General features: G+C 41.2%; 1 protein-coding gene across 1 annotated transcript in view; it reads left to right on the top strand.

Moving 5' to 3' along the window:
* Window positions 1-14,562, top strand: part of erbb3a (erb-b2 receptor tyrosine kinase 3a) — a 39,744-nt gene extending 25,182 nt beyond the window's left edge. The window contains exons 11-29 of the mRNA XM_052129745.1: window positions 1,570-1,660; window positions 1,855-1,872; window positions 2,195-2,406; window positions 6,493-6,625; window positions 6,745-6,838; window positions 6,925-7,082; window positions 7,368-7,421; window positions 7,507-7,648; window positions 7,737-7,856; window positions 7,989-8,087; window positions 9,016-9,201; window positions 9,441-9,596; window positions 9,786-9,861; window positions 9,953-10,099; window positions 10,259-10,356; window positions 10,463-10,630; window positions 10,743-10,811; window positions 11,933-12,185; window positions 12,322-14,562. Coding sequence (XP_051985705.1) covers window positions 1,570-1,660; window positions 1,855-1,872; window positions 2,195-2,406; window positions 6,493-6,625; window positions 6,745-6,838; window positions 6,925-7,082; window positions 7,368-7,421; window positions 7,507-7,648; window positions 7,737-7,856; window positions 7,989-8,087; window positions 9,016-9,201; window positions 9,441-9,596; window positions 9,786-9,861; window positions 9,953-10,099; window positions 10,259-10,356; window positions 10,463-10,630; window positions 10,743-10,811; window positions 11,933-12,185; window positions 12,322-13,166 — 3,119 coding nt within the window. The 3' untranslated portion in view covers window positions 13,167-14,562. The remainder of the gene's footprint in view (window positions 1-1,569; window positions 1,661-1,854; window positions 1,873-2,194; window positions 2,407-6,492; window positions 6,626-6,744; window positions 6,839-6,924; window positions 7,083-7,367; window positions 7,422-7,506; window positions 7,649-7,736; window positions 7,857-7,988; window positions 8,088-9,015; window positions 9,202-9,440; window positions 9,597-9,785; window positions 9,862-9,952; window positions 10,100-10,258; window positions 10,357-10,462; window positions 10,631-10,742; window positions 10,812-11,932; window positions 12,186-12,321) is intronic.
* Window positions 14,563-16,573: the final 2,011 nt, after the last annotated feature.

Genomic DNA, 16,573 nt, shown 5'->3' with positions numbered 1-16,573 from the left:
GCTGTCAGAAGTAGCGCGTTAATGCATGAGATTAATTTAAAACGGTTCACGCGTAAAAAAAATGTAATCGCTAATAACGCATTCATGGTTAATACAGCATAAACACTTGTGTGAAGGGCGGAACCTTTGTAATGTGTCCGCCCCCAGTCATTACACTGATGCACGCCACAGTGCCAGAGCCCTTCTACCAAGGAGAGCCTGCAAGCTTGGCATAAAAAAGTATAATGCGGTGGTCCCATAGACATTCTATATGCGTAACTGTCTTAACACGCTTAAATTGAGCATTAAGCTCTCACCTATGATAGAGCTGCAGAGGTTGTTATTTAATGAAATAAAATAATCTCTGACTGCGCTTCCCTTTCACTGATAAAATGATGGAGAAAGGAGCTCTTAGCACTATTTGTAGCTGTAAGCCCAGATGGGTCTATATGAGGCGCATGGTGAGTTCAAAGCGGCCCTTGACGCCGGTGTTGACGTTATGAAATTCATGTAATGTTTCTAGTTTTTTTATGTAATTATATTGCTACATATTGTTTTGTTTTTTCCTAAAATGGAAATAAATATATTTTGACAAGAAAAGAATTATATATTGTGTCAAATTTCAGCACTTTCAAAATATGTGATTAATCGCGATTAACTAAAAAATATATATGCGATTTAATTGTGATTTAAAAAAACATTATTGACTGACAGCGCTAGCTCAACCTTTATGATTTTTTTAGTATGTCTAGGTTTTATTTAATTTTAGTAATTTAGGGCTGCAAAAGTTTAAGGGATAGTTCACCCAAAAATGAAAATCCTTTCATCATTTACTCACCCTCATGCCATCCCAGATGTGTATGACTTTCTTTCATCTGCAGAACACAAAGAATATTTTTAGAAGAATATTTCAGCTCTGTAGGTCCACACAATGCAAGTAAATGGTGACCAGGCTCCAAAAATCACATAAAGTCAGCATAAAAGTAATCTGTAAGACTAGAGTGGTCATGTCTATGTTTCCAGAAGTGATATGAAAGGTGTGGGTGAGAAACAAAGTCCTTTTTTACTATAAATCTCCACTCTCACTTTCACATGCTTTCCACATTCTAAAAGAGAAAGTGGAGATTTATAGGAAAAAGGTCTTAAATATTGATCGATTTCTCACTCAAAGTGATTTCATTGCTTCAGAAGATATGTATGGAGCCACCACTCACTTGCATTGAAAGGACCTACAGAGTTGAGATATTCTTCAAAATAGCTTCATTTGTGTTCTGCAGAAGAAAGTCATACTAATCTGGGATGGCATGAGTGTGAGTAAATGATGAGAGAATACATTTTTTTGGGTGAACTATCCCTTTAATTTCTCAGGGCTGTCTAGTGTTATCTAGTGGCATTTTCATGTTTAATGAAGGTGGGTTGTAAAGGTGTCAAATTTTATTATATATGGTGTAACACAAACTTATTTATTTATATAGTTTTGGAGTCATGCAAATGTATTTTAGCTTAGTATTTTTTATTTTTTTTTAGTTTAGTTTAGTTTTTGTTTATAGATAATAACTGTATCTAGCTCACTTTTGTGTCCATGACTAGACATTCTAAGTATTCAGTCTTGGCCTGAAGAGATGGAAGATCTCTCTGTCTTCTCAAATCTTGCCACCATACAGGGAAGATCACTTTACAGGTGAAAATATTGCCCATACTTTGTTTGTTCAAAGAAATAATTTACCTGTCTCCCCATTTCTTAACACTTTAACACTTCAATGTAAACAGGGTATTTATTTTGTCATTTTTACAATACCATTGTTGTATACGATTTCTTCGAGTTGTGTAACATCCATTACTTAATCAGTCACTCCTTTCTTGTTCTCCCCCCAGAGGAATAAGTTCTAAGAGGTAGGATTATCTGTTCAGCCTTTAGCCTCATTGATTGATTGTGCTAAAGAATATATTCACATTTAAATCATTACAGTCTCAAATCTGCATGGGTTATAAATGCTTTACAATCAGCTTAGTGGTGTGGTGTTTCTAAGGCTTGGTGGTTTGAGATTATGTATGGGGAACATGGGACCTGGAATTGTTGATCACAATAAGCACCATTAGATCATAGAAACACTTCTACATCCACTTCATTCTCTCTAATGGGGGTTTCTTAAGATATTTTTTTTTATTGATAGATGGTTTAAGGTTAAATACATTTGCTCTCTCTGTCCCTCAGGGTTTACTCCCTTTTGGTGATGAGGATTCCTACGTTGAAGTCACTGGGTCTTCGATCTCTCAAGCGGATTGGTGACGGAGGCATATACATTACAGGAAACACACAGCTCTGCTATCACCATACTGTTAACTGGACTCGCCTGTTTGGCCCTCGGGCCCTGCGCCGCCCGAAAACCCTTGACATCAAAGAGAACCACCCACAAGAGCAATGCAGTGAGTGCATGTGTGCTTGTAGCAAAACTACATACACTTTTTACTTCAGTGAATATTTTTCAGGGTAGGTTTATTTTTGAAAGTCTATTTCTACATAGCTTAAAGTCTTGGCTACAAAAGTTGCCTAAAAGTTGGCTAAAGCACATAACTGGTAATCAGAAGGTCGCTGTCCTTTTCTGCATATTGTGGTGCCATTTTGTTTCCCATTCTGCATATCACGCCGGCTCATTTTTGCTTATCGCGGCCCATTGGGCAGGTTTCGTGGATGCACCACCGGCCCACTCGGTTCTCCCGCTGGCCAGTCCGCCCATGATCGGCCCCAAAGTGCAACGGCTAACCAGAAAAATGCCCAGTATGCCAGATTGCCAGTCCAGCCCTGATAAGAAGAAATAAATAAATAATACAACGAGGGGATGCATAATGAAGGAACAATAAATAACAGTTTATTTAAAATCAAGTAAATAATATAATAATATGGGTTTTTTTATAGCTCTTTTAGTCTATGATTTTTCTGACGAGAAGATAAAAGTCATACAAAGTTTTAAACAATACTCTTTATTACCAGATTCAATTGGATGGGAAAAAACATCATGACAGAAATATTAACAATGTTATGAATTGCAAGAAATAAAGAAGCTAAAATTAGTGACCAGAAACACCTTGTGTGACTGTAAGGGCAAAAATAAAGCATCTCAACTGCTTGTTGGGAGCATTAAGAAGTATTAAGTAACTTCTGTTTGCAATACAGAGACTTTGCAGCTGTCAGTGAACGACTTGCATCTGAAGACCGACTCGGGAGGTGAACTAATCAGTTCTGTTTCCTGTACAGAGCTGTCCCCATGCCAAACAAATGAAACACGAGCATTGATTTTAAACGTGTGGCTGTGACAAAATGATCGAATCACTGTCTGACACTACTCGTTCTTCTCTGTCATATAAACGATTTTTTCAATATGAACTAATCGTTCATGAACGACCCATCACTAGAAAGCAGCAAAGGATTTTGCCCAACAGCATGTCCTCTGATTTTATGACATGTATTCATACTTGTATCAAAGATTGATACCTGTAAAAATGTATCTAATTAACTTTTCCGCAGAAAACGTATGTAAATAATTAAAATAAACTTATTTGAGAATAAGTATAAAGTAAATATATTTACGATAATATTTTAATGTTTGTTTTAATGAACCATGTACCATGATTAATTGCAATTAATCACAGAAAACTGTGTGATTAATTACTTGTTATCGATTCACAGCCTTAAATTGAATACATGTTGACCTTTTGTGACAACTTGTGAAAATATACTTTATATGTTGTTACATTTTTATAATTTACTTGCATAATTTGTACTATTTGCAAGTATTTACACTGATATGTGGTTCACGTGCTTAATCGTTGCGGTCTCTTTAGGACTAGTGGCATCAGCCAGTAAGGGCATATAACAAGACAAGATGTGTTTAATTTCTTTAGCGTATCTGTCACGAATGTAAGGCAATGAAGGCAGACGAAGGTTGAGGATCCAAATGCAGCTTTCTTTATTATTAACAAAACACAAAGGAAAACCCTCAGTGGGGAAATAAACATGAATAGAGAACTCGGGCAGGGAACACAGACCAGGCTAACTACACTCACCAACATTCAACGATAGACCAGGACTGAACCAAAAACCAGGATATAAATACATGAACACAGGAACAGGGGACCAATGAACAGACAGAACTCCAACAAGATGACGAGGGAATAAACAGAGGCAAAAGGCAAGTTAACGAGGGACAGGTGAAAACAATGACAGAGAACACGAACGCTGACAAGGAGACTATGGAACAAAACAAGGGACAAAAGTGAAAACTATGGAATTACAAAAGTGACAGAACGTGACAAAACAAAGGGCAACGGAGAAACTAGACAAGGTAACCGTTACATAATCCCCCCTCAAAGGAGCGGATTCCAAACGCTCAAAAGTGACAAAACAAAAAACAGGAAGAACAAATGTCCATTGACTGGGGGGGGGAAGCTTGTGGTGGGCAGACAGACCAAGGGGAGCAACCAAGGGCAGACAGACAGTCCAGGGGGCAACGAGGGGCAGACAGGCAGTCCAGGGGGCAACGAGGGGCAGACAAGAAAAAGGGACCGGTTCGGGACCCCTGGGAGGTGGCCACAGGACAGGGACAGGTCGAGGAGGCCTGGGAGACGGCCACAAGACAGGGACGAGTCTAGGAGGCCTGGGAGGCGGCCTTCGGAGAGAGACAGGTCTTGGTGGTCTGGGAGGTGGCCGTAGAGCAGGGGCCGGTTCAGGGAGCCTGGGAGGAGGCCATCGGACAGGGACAGGTCCCGGAGGCTCGGGAGGCGGAGGAGGCTCGGGAGGCGGAGGCTCGGGAGGCGGAGCTGTAGGAGGCTCGGGAGGAGGCGGAGCTCTGGAAAGCTCGAGAGAAGCCCTGGAAGACTTGGTAGGCGAAGCTCTGGGAAGCTCGGAAGGCGGAGCTCTGGAAAGCTCGGAAGGCGGAGCTCTGGAAATCACGGAAGGCTCGGAAGGCGGAGCTCTGGAAAGCTCGAGAGAAGCCCTGGAAGACTCGGTAGGCGAAGCTCTGGGAAGCTCGGAAGGCGGAGCTCTGGGAAGCTCGGAAGGCGGAGCTCTGGGAAGCTCGGAAGGCGGAGCTCTGGAAAGCTTGGAAGGCGGAGCTCTGGAAAGCTCGGGAAGCTCGGATGACGCTGGTTCTGGGATGGTCGAGGCTACAGGCGCTGGCTCTTGGACGGTCATGGCTACTGGCTCTGGCTCTTGGACGGTCATGGCTACTGGCGCTGGCTCGGGGACGGTCGAGGCTACAGGCGCTGGCTCGGGGACGGTCGAGGCTACAGGCGCTGGCTCGGGGATGGTCGAGGCTACAGGCGCTCGCTCACGGTGACATGCGTAGGTGCAGGCTCGCTCACGGTGACATGCGTAGGTGCAGGCTCGCTCACGGTGACATGCGTAGGCTCGCTCACAGTGACATGCGTAGGCGCTGGCTCGCTCACCGTGACAGGCGTGGGCGCTGGCTCGCTCACCGTGACAGGCATGGGTGCTGGCTCGCTCACAGTGAAAGGTGTGGGCCGGAGGGCGGAAGCCCGTCTTCTCTCCCTCCTCCGGGCAGACGAAGAGGGTCGCGCTGGCTCGTGGAAGGCAACTGACATGAGGGTGACCTCGTTGACAGGTGGAGTTGGTGTTACAGGGGGTGTCGGGGGTGGCTGAAGAGACTCCACTGTGGACGGTGAGGAAGGGTCCTTCTGCGAGCGGTGAGTCGCACACCCGTAGGGTCGCCACCAGGAAGTCGCGGAGGGTCCAGTCAGGTGTCGCCGGTGGTAGCCGCTCCTTCAGTGCGGGGTGCAGATTGCCCCTGAAGAAGACCACTAGAGAGGAGTCCGGGAAATCCGAAATACTCACCAGCTTAAGGAAGTCGCGGATGTGGTCCTCTATAGGGCGGTCTTCTTGTTTCAGGCAGAGCAGGTGGAAGTTTGCTCGCTGAACCGCTGGATCCATAGTTGGTCTATCGTTCTGTTACGAATGTTAGGCAATGAAGGCAGACGAAGGTTGAGGATCCAAATGCAGCTTTCTTTATTATTAACAAAACACAAAGGAAAACCCTCAGTGGGGAAATAAACATGAATAGAGAACTCGGGCAGGGAACACAGACCAGGCTAACTACACTCACAAACATTCAACGATAGACCAGGACTGAACCAAAAACCAGGATATAAATACATGAACACAGGAACAGGGGACCAATGAACAGACAGAACTCCAACAAGATGACGAGGGAATAAAAGGAGGCAAAAGGCAAGTTAACGAGGGACAGGTGAAAACAATGACAGAGAACGCGAACACTGACAAGGAGACTATGGAACAAAACAAGGGACAAAAGTGAAAATTATGGAATTACAAAAGTGACAGAACGTGACAAACAAAGGTTAGAATGAAAATGTAGATAAACTCACTAGTTGGTTGGTGGACAATTAGTTGACTTGTTTACCTTCCTGACCTGTCTCTTACAGTAACATTTATTCAAAGTAATTAAACTGACATTGATTATTCCTGTGCGTGTGTAGTTGAGGAGGGGCATGCGTGTGATCCCCTGTGTTCATCTGAGGGCTGCTGGGGTCCAGGACCCGATCAGTGTCTGTCCTGCAAGAACTACAGCAGAGACGGAACATGCGTACCACACTGCAACTTCCTGTCAGGGTCAGTATGTGCAGTCAGTGTGCTTTTTATGTCTGTGAGTGTGTGTATGTAAGAAAAATTAACACTTTTTGTTATACACAAGTGTTGATAGAGAATATGATTTCACTGTCTCTCCATAGTGAACAACGAGAATTTGCAGGGCCGAAAGGAGAGTGTATGGTGTGTCACCAGGAGTGTGCGGTGCAGTGGAACAAACACACCTGCACAGGACTGGTAATCTTTTGCTCTTTGTTAGAATGGCACTCACTGATTCAATGGGTCATTCAATTTGTTAAATAATCACTGTCTTCTTTCTCCAGGGTGCTGACAAGTGTGAGGCGTGTAAAAATTTGCAGGATGGGCCATACTGCGTGTCCTCGTGTCCAGAGGGGGTTCAGGGGGAAAACGGACTCATCATTTACAAGTTCCCCAGTGCCAAATACAAATGTCAACCATGCCATGCCAACTGCACCCTGGGGTGAGGAAGCTCAGAATGTCTGTTCTAATATACTCAAATACATTCTTGATATGCATAAAATATGCATATTTGCACATGGTATTGCTTTTCAGTACTTCATTGCATTATTAGTTAGTGGTACTTGTTACGGCAAGACAATTAAAAAATCTACTTACGTTTTCAAACTCTCATTTATTTGATGTGGCCAGACTTTTCATCACAAGGATAAATGTATGGCATAATTATAATTCACATAACATCGCAAAATATTAATTAAAGAGGTGTTCTGTATGTTTTCTGTCTCAGATGTTTGGGTCCAGGCCAGAATGATTGTGTGGATTCCTCCAGGTCAACTGCTGGGTAAGAATCGCCCCCTTCTGGTCTCATGTATCACCTGCAGTTCCATGTCAGATTGTAATTGTGTATACATTGCTTTGTGTTGTAGGTTGCCAGTGACAGCAATAGTGCTGAGTGTTATATTTGGTGTGCTGGTCGCATTCTCAGTGTTTGTGCTAAGTGTTCTCTATCGCAGAAGTGTTGCCATTCGTAGAAAACGTGCCATGAGAAGATATCTGCAGAGTGGAGAGGTATGTGCATATACTGTATATACATGTGAGTGATCGGTGGTATGCATTAGCACAAAGTGTATGAAAACATGTTTGTAAATTTTTTCAGAGTTTTGAACCACTGGATCCTGGAGAAAAAGGACTGAAAGTTCATGTTCGGCTCCTGAGAGTTTCTGAGCTACGGAAGATCAAACCTCTCGGCTCTGGAGTGTTCGGCACTGTCCACAAGGTACTTACACCATTTAATTACATACACCAACAACGGACGATATCTGATGCATTACCTTAATATGTTCTCCTAACACCTTCTGTTCTCCTTTCTTATTTTTAACCCTCTATCTGTTCATTTCTGTCTTCCAAGGGAGTATGGATACCAGAGAGAGACACAGTGAAGATTCCAGTGGCTATCAAGACTATTCAAGACCGCACGGGTCGACAGACCTTCCATGAAGTGACAGATGTAAGATACACACACACATATACTTACAAAGTGCAAACAGCCAACTTTGTTGGCAAAGGCTGTTTCCATTTGCCTCACCCGCTGTTGCTCAGACAATTTACCTTAGTACAAATAGCATATTACCTCTATTTACACTTTTTGCACTTTTATACTTCTGCGTTGAACCTACTGCAAAGGCTCTGGTTTGCATTTATAGTTCTGCATTAGTGTGTCTGTTTCGTTCTTCGATTACACAGCCTAATATTAGTGTATTAAGAGAAAATGCTTTTATTTCTGAAATAATTATAGATTTTATGAATAAACAAAAGCAATATAATTAGTAAATTCAAAAGTATTTATAAACTAACTGTAGCATAAAAACCAGTTCATCAATGTATGTGAATATTTTGAGATTTAGGTAGATATTATTTATTATACATGTCACTTGCTTTGCAGAGAGAAACTTAATCAGGCATATACTGTATGGTTGCTCTTAAGTTGCTTAAATAATAGTAAATAAATATATTGGCGATTTTTGTTAGCATGTTAAAAAAAAAATCAAATTAACGATTCATTGATCTTAAAATAATCTTGTAGAAAATGCGAAGCTACTGCAGTTATCTTTTTAAACATCCTGGGGGACAGTCTTTGGTTACAAAGCGGACCAATCACAACTGTAGATGTGATGTGACATAGTTTCATTTTTGGAGAGATGCCCGTCAGGCTACTCCGAATCTGCTGTAGCATCGCTGTCTACAGGGTAGGTTCAAGAGCAGAAGTACTGTATATATCGGCTTTTAGTGTAAACAAGATGCTATTTGGTGCTATAAATGTATGTGTATTTATTAGTTTGCTTGAATTTTTATTATTTATTTAATGCCAGTTTTCTACCATAAAAACGAAATAAATAAAACGTATCAAAATTATCACAATTTCTTCCGTCTTGCAGCATATGTTGGCAATGGGGAGTCTGGACCATCCATATATTGTGCGACTCTTAGGTATCTGTCCAGGACCCAGTTTGCAACTGGTCACTCAGCTCAGCCCACAGGGGTCCTTACTGGAACACATCCGCCAGCGCAGAGAGAGCCTCAACCCTCAGAGACTACTTAACTGGTGTGTGCAGATTGCCAAGGTAAGTGGAAGAGAACATGTTTTGAGTTTCGAGGTATGCTGGTGGAAAAAAAGACAATTGTACATGGCTTAAATAGGACCATGACTTGCAGTTTACAAGATAAAATTATAATTATATGGAACTGATCATTGTAAGATTAAAGCCACTTGAACAACAAAAGTATGTTAAGATTTTGTCGTGTGCATGAATTACATGCTTATATGTTTTGCTATCTGTTATTTTCTTTTGCAACCTCCTAGGGTATGTACTATCTAGAAGAGCAGAGAATGGTCCACAGGAATCTCGCTGCCCGGAACATTCTGCTCAAGAGTGACTTTATAGTTCAAATAGCCGATTATGGCATTGCTGATCTACTCTACCCTGATGACAAGAAATACTTCTTCAATGAAATTAAGGTAAACCAGACCCTCAAAACAATAAGCTGGAAACCCATTCTCATGGATTCAATCTGTAGAGCTAAAAGTTCTACTTTAACTACCATAGTAGTGTTGGATACAACCATTTGCCGGCTGAGAGCAGTTCTAACCAGTCATTGCTACACTGAGCCTCTAACTTATTTTCTTATCTTTTGTATTTTCATATAGACACCAATTAAGTGGATGGCCCTTGAAAGCATTTTGTTCCGCAGATACACACACCAGAGTGATGTATGGAGCTATGGTGAGTGCATTTCGCAATATAAATTTGTACTGTAAGAGACTGTAGTTTGGAGCTGAACACACAGTACAATAAATTAGCTCTCTCTTTGTAGGTGTGACAGTCTGGGAAATGATGTCATATGGGGTGGAGCCTTACTCTGCTATGCGACCACAGGAAGTACCTGATCTGTTAGAGAAAGGGGAACGTCTCTCTCAACCTCAGATCTGCACCATAGATGTTTACATGGTCATGGTCAAATGTGAGTCTTGTTGCTGTCCATAATACAGACAAAGTGGGACCAATCTTTTGCTTCTGGGCATAATTTTTTTATATATACCATCTAGACCCTCTATATGTATAATAATATGAAGAAGAAAGCTTCTGCCAATATTGTAAATGCGTAAGTATGTTTTAACAGGTTGGATGATTGATGAAAATGTTCGGCCAACTTTCAAGGAGCTAGCCAATGAGTTCACGCGAATGGCCAGAGACCCTTCCCGGTATCTTGTCATCAAAGTAAGGCAAACTGACAGTGTACTTAATTCTTTACTTGCTACATCTTGCATGTCATACAAGAAAGTGAAGATGGAACTTTTTCAATGTTGTGATGTTCCACCACTAGGAGGAGTACTGCACTCCTGACTCAGCCTCAGATGAGTCACACCAGAGAGGCACTGAGATGAACATTCTAGGGGTGGCGCTGGAGGACCAGGAAGAAAATGCACTAGACACGCCACCCTACGTAACACCATCTAGAAGTTTCTCTAGATTGCGAATAGATTCTTATCGGGTGCGTTTTATACTGAAATTATGGCCATAATCAACAAACGTTACATAACAACATAACTTCATGACAATCAATTGTTGACCTCCAAACCCTTTTCTGTCTGTTGTCACTTCAGTCAAGTTTGACTCAGTCCAATGTTGCTGGATATTTGCCAATGACCCCTGGTCTGGAGAGCTCTGTACAGGTAAGTGTTGTACTTAAGCTGCCATCACATTGTACAACCATGACCAATGGTCCTTTCACTGTAAGGACTGTATTTTGTATTTTTCTATACAGTAATCTGGTGTAGTCAGACTTTTGATCACAGAGTGCAACAGTCTTTATTACTGTAAATTCCATAAAATGTTTCCATGGGTGAACTGATTTTTAACAATAACTTATAAAACTCTAAAGAGAGACCTACTATGAGCTCAGAGGTTGTTAATCAATGGTATATGCTTCAGTTGAAGCCATCAGTCCAAGTTAGTTGAAATTCATTTAAAAAAAATCATGTTTAGTATCTATATTCCAGGTGAAGATTTACTCTACACATGTTGGTGAAGAGAAAAGATCCACCAATCAGAGAATTGTGTCAAAAGAGCTGTGCAGCTGCCACCCACTTAAGCACAACAAATGACGCAACTGAGTTGGCGTCCCTACATTTTTAAACTACTTATACATTTGTATATATTTGAACATTTTGCAGTAAACTTAAAACATATTGATTCTATACTTATAATCAACAACTTTAAATCAATTCATTTTATATTTTTCCATGGTTTTTAATTTAATTACTTAATTCACAGTGCTTTATGGGATTGTAGTTCATGCCCTCGGAAAAAGTACAGTCACATTACCTTTGTCTTTTTGTCCAATTTTCAAATACTTAAATCAAAGGTTGGTTTGATTCATGGCTTAGAACTCTTTTATGAAGGATTTTATTTAATCCATATGGAAAAACTGAATGGGAAAAATATGTCTGAAACAAAGATGACTGAAAAAAGTGGGCGGGCACTGTTGCGCTCTGTTAGCATTAAGTCTTGTCCACTGTGCAGCTTATTCTGGCCAAGAACTGCCCACTTAGAAAGGAAGAGACATTCCCACATAGAAAGGAAGAGATCAACACATAAACTGTCACATGAAACCAACCAAAGTTATTTGTTATATGTGCAGTTCTGTCCTTCCAAAAGGACTCAGTGTGATTGCTTCATTCAAAAAATGAACACACAACTAACAGCAGACATTAAGTTGAAAATTGTTATCAATATTTGACTAATTACTGATAATACCACAGCTGAATATATTGTTTGCCTAATTTTGCTGTAGACGGCGTGGGCATCCCGATCCCGCCTGGACTCAGCCTGCACTGTTTCTGAGAGCTCGGAAGGGCGGGGGACTGCATTGGAAATAGAAATGAACGAGGACTTCTCATCGGTTGGCAGCATGAGGAGGGTAACACATCGTGAGGACAGTGCTTACATGTCTCAGCGGGACAGCTTATCAGGGCCTCCAGGGACACAAGGAGAAGAGGACCAAAACGGATACGTGTTGCCTGGATTCGGTGAAAGTCCAGAGAAAGGTGAGGATAGGAAAATTGAAGCCATGTATGTGTATGCAACAATAAACTTCAAAGATTTTTTAAATCACCTCGGAAAATAATACTGAAATATCAGTGCTCATTTTAATGAATGTTTTTTTATTGTTATTTTTTATAGAAACTCTTCTCTTCACATCACCACGTGCAACACTTTCTCAAAGAAAATTGTCAAGAGGTCATTCCGGCGACCTTTTAGAAGCCAGCAATGGGGCAAATGACGAGTACGAGTATATGAACAACCAGACCCTTTCTCTCGGACATATACCAGGGCAGCCTAAAGATTATAGTCTGCGTCCGACACGAAACCGTAGTGCTTCCTTTAATCCTGGGGGGATGTACAGCAATCGCAAATCTCCAGGCTCCAGCAGACCCAGTAAGAGATCATCAATTGAGGGCTCAGAGAGTAGCGGAGGTTTCTCGCTGTCCTCAACTGACCAAAGGAGTCACAGCGACGGTGATTTCCTTTCCAGTGAAGCAGAATACACAGATGCCGATTTGGATCCCCAAGAGGTTCAGTATGAGTACATGGACATTCGTGGTGGTGGGGGACCAGCAAACAACACGCTACTTAAACTCCACCTCCCAAGACCTTTTCCCCATCCTCATCTCAGTAAATTGCCACAAGATAATGAAGATGAGTATGTGGAGGAGGACTATCAGTACACTAACCGGCAGCCACGGCTGAGGAATTCGCTCCTGGTGCAGGGTTTAATGGAAGGGGAAGTGTGTGAGTATGAGGAAATGGACTCGTTGGCTATCGGTGGAGCTGTTGAATACCAAAACCTAGAAGGAGAGGTTGAGGAGAACATTGGGCCAAGGGATGGAGAATGGTCAGGCAAACCGCAGAAGCCAGAGCGAGAAGCATATGTGAAATTGCATGCTGGGATGGAACATAACGCTTTTGATAATCCTGACTACTGGCACAGCAGGTCATTTCATAAATCCAATGCTGTTCGCACATAAGAATAGAGAATGGGTTGAAGGAACTGTGGACATAAACTCAGGAGATGTTAGGAAGATGGAATATTTTGAACAAATGTAGGTTGAACTGTCTTGAATTATCAGTGTTTAAGATATAATTCAATTATGCACTTCTTACTGATTCATATCCAGAACAAAAACTGATACAACCTTGACACAATGTATTTTCATGGAAAAATGTGGCATTAAGTGGTTAAAATACTTTTTAAGACAGAATGATTTTTAAATGACTTTATTCTTCTTTTAATAAGTTGGAATTAACAGAATTAGCAGATGAGCTACACATTGAAAGCACTGATATTTACATCTAGATGTGAATGTATTTAAGTGTGTGATTACTTAAAATGGTCTGTGAACCCCCTGTTGAAAAGACCAGCACTGCTGGTCACCAGCAAACTGTATATAATGTGTTTTTGATAGTGGTGTCCCCACCAGGCTTCTTAACTACCTTTACTTTAACTACCTTGACCTTTTTGGTCAGTCACCAAAAACATTCCTGGACAAGCATGGGCATTCATGTTGGTCTAAGCTGGTCTTTTCCTCAGAATCATTAAGATAATTAAGTTTACTGTCTGTGCAGGTGTCATTCTAAAAGTACTGTTCTTAAATGTCTTGTGTTTTCATGAAGTGCCAAATTCAGTCAACAGCTGTTACTGCCATATCATGCATCTAATCAGATTGCACTCACATTATTTTCCAGTTTTAGTGTATTTTTAAAAAAATGTCAAAACTGATTCATTTATATTTTGCCAGTTTATGAAATGTAATTTAATGTGATAATGTCAGTTATAGCCTATAGCATATTGAATGAATTTGGGGAAAGAGTCCTTGTTTTTCTTTGAGAAGTATTCCCATGCCTTCTGAACAAATCATAATGAAGTACTTGTATTATACGTATGTTTAAAACGAAATGGCCAGTAAACAAGCTTTACTACAAAACTAGAGTTTTGTATAGACATATCAAACTATTTACCTAACTTTGTAATGGTTTGATCTCTTGGATAATGTATGTTTTGTTATAATGATGATTTTATTTTTTATTCACAATTTAGAAAATAATTTTATCTTACACTTTTAATAAAATGTTTCTATGTAAACCTGAACCATACCTTTTAAACATTACCCTCATACACATGCCCTCATTTTTCTCAGCTTTTTGTGTTTTGTTGAGGCGTCAGTGTCTCAAATACAGGTTTTAATATTATTTTATCCAACAGAGTGGAACTATAAATAAATAACAAATACTATGAAGAACAGTTGAGGGATAGATGTATCATCATGTAAGTCTCAAATGGTCGAAGGTGGTAATCAGGTTTTAATACTTACACAGGAGAGTACTGAATCCATGTAATTAAAATTTTTGGCTCATAAATTATAATTGCTTCGCCTGGTTCCCTTACGACTCATATGTGGAGTGCCTTCTTACACGACCTAGTTGAAACCTCTCTACAGTAACGCCAATATTCTAATATGTCGTTTGAGCCCTGCCTGTTTTGGCGCAAAACTGTCCGCTATAAAAACAGGTGCACAGACACCATTTGCTAAGAAATTATTTTCTCAAGACAGCAATCATCTCTTGACTAGAAGCCCTCTACCTTCGCTATCGATATACACTAGTCACTATCGATATACACTAGTCAGCAGGCATCACTGGTGAACGGGCCTCAGCATCCTGATTCCCCGCAGTGCTTCAGCATGGTTTGTGTATCCTTACAAAGCAATTGTATATTGTATATTTTGTTATATAAATATATATACATTTTAATATTTATATATCTAAAATAGTAATTTACGTGTTCGCATCTTTTTAAAGATGTCGTTCCATAAGTGTTCCTTGTGCGAGAGGCACATCCTGTGTCACTTCAGCATGAGAGCTGTGTTGCTGTCTGGGCTGCATCCACGCAGAGTCAGTGCTCATGGAGACAGATTGCCCTCACTGTGAGGGCATGAGTCTCAAGTCAATTCGCTCATGAATCACCCTCAATCTGAGGGACAATTCAGTCTCACGTGCCCTCCCACCCACCTCTTCTGTAATACCCGAAGATTCACTTCCACGCCGGGGCCGAGAGGTCGAGCAGGATGACTTTGAGGTGGTCCTCATGGTGGCACACGCCCCGTGAGCCCCTGAATCTCTCTGAAGTGCATGTTTTCCGATAAGCTATGTGCGAGACGAGCTCTGACCTTCTGAAAGAGCGGGCGGCCTCAACCATCCTGTTTAATGTGGATCACGGAGAAGAAAATGGTTATGCCCAATTACCCCCCCGTGGAGGAGGCAGTAGCAGCACACCTCTGCTCAGCAAGTAACAGAGTGTGGAAATCATGATCCATACATCCTTCCAAACTGTGTCGACAAACGTGCGCACCGGCGGGAAAAGCTTACTCAGCAGCAGGACAAGCTAGATCAGCACTCCATGCAATGTCGATGCTCCAGGTATTTCAAGCCAAGCTCCACAGGCAAATTGACTAGCACGGCTTAGATCCAGAGACATTGAAAGAGCTCCTCACCACTACAGACTTACCGCTGCATACCACGAAAGTCACTGCGCAGGCCATCGGCAAGTCTACGGGCAACCTGGCAGTTCTGGATCGACATGTATTGCTGGCCCTCAAAGAAATGAGTGATAAGGAAAAAGACACTCTTTTGGATGCTCCAGTGTCTCCAGCTGGCCTCTTTGGCAGCTTTGTAAATAAATCTGCTGAGCATCACGTATGGTTGTTATCCTTGAACAACAGGTGTATTCCTTTAAAATCAGGTGTATTCCTTTAAAATCCTTTAAAAACAGCATGTATTTCTGTTAATCAGCAGTATTCTGACATATATCCTTGATTTATTTCCTAGATATCCCTTATATGTTATGTTTCTGGCATGGTGTTTTGCCTTGATGAGTTAAATAGCTTTGGAGCTTGTATTTTCTTTCATTAATCAAATGATAATGTGAAGGAACAACAAGGCCGCGAAACAAACAAGGCCGCCTCATTGTAAGGGTTTGCTGAAATGGAGGTGAAAAGTAAAAGGTATGGTGAGGACAAGGCTGGTTTGTCTCTTACACAAATGTTTCTAAGTTGATGTGTTCTTACCACGAACTATGACATATGTCCAAAATATGTGGAGTTACCAGCTGATGTATGTTTTTAAAAAAATAGATAGGCGGGGGATTTTCCACCAATATTTAATGAATGAAGGAAATAAAACATTGGTGGCGAGGGAAAGAGACAAGGGCAATAATCCCATTGGTCAGAGATAGTGGGTAAAAGATAACAAAAGGTATATAACTGAGAACTTAGGAGGATAAAGTCAGGACAGACAGCTGACTGGACTCATGTTTGTTGGTTTTCAATATACTACAACTTTGGCATCTGGAACTCAAGACTACGAGAGTTTTCTTACA

The sequence above is a fragment of the Xyrauchen texanus genome, chromosome 7, assembly GCF_025860055.1.
Source record: "Xyrauchen texanus isolate HMW12.3.18 chromosome 7, RBS_HiC_50CHRs, whole genome shotgun sequence".
Classification (NCBI taxonomy): domain Eukaryota; kingdom Metazoa; phylum Chordata; class Actinopteri; order Cypriniformes; family Catostomidae; genus Xyrauchen; species Xyrauchen texanus.
This window is presented reverse-complemented; position numbering and strand designations above follow the sequence as displayed.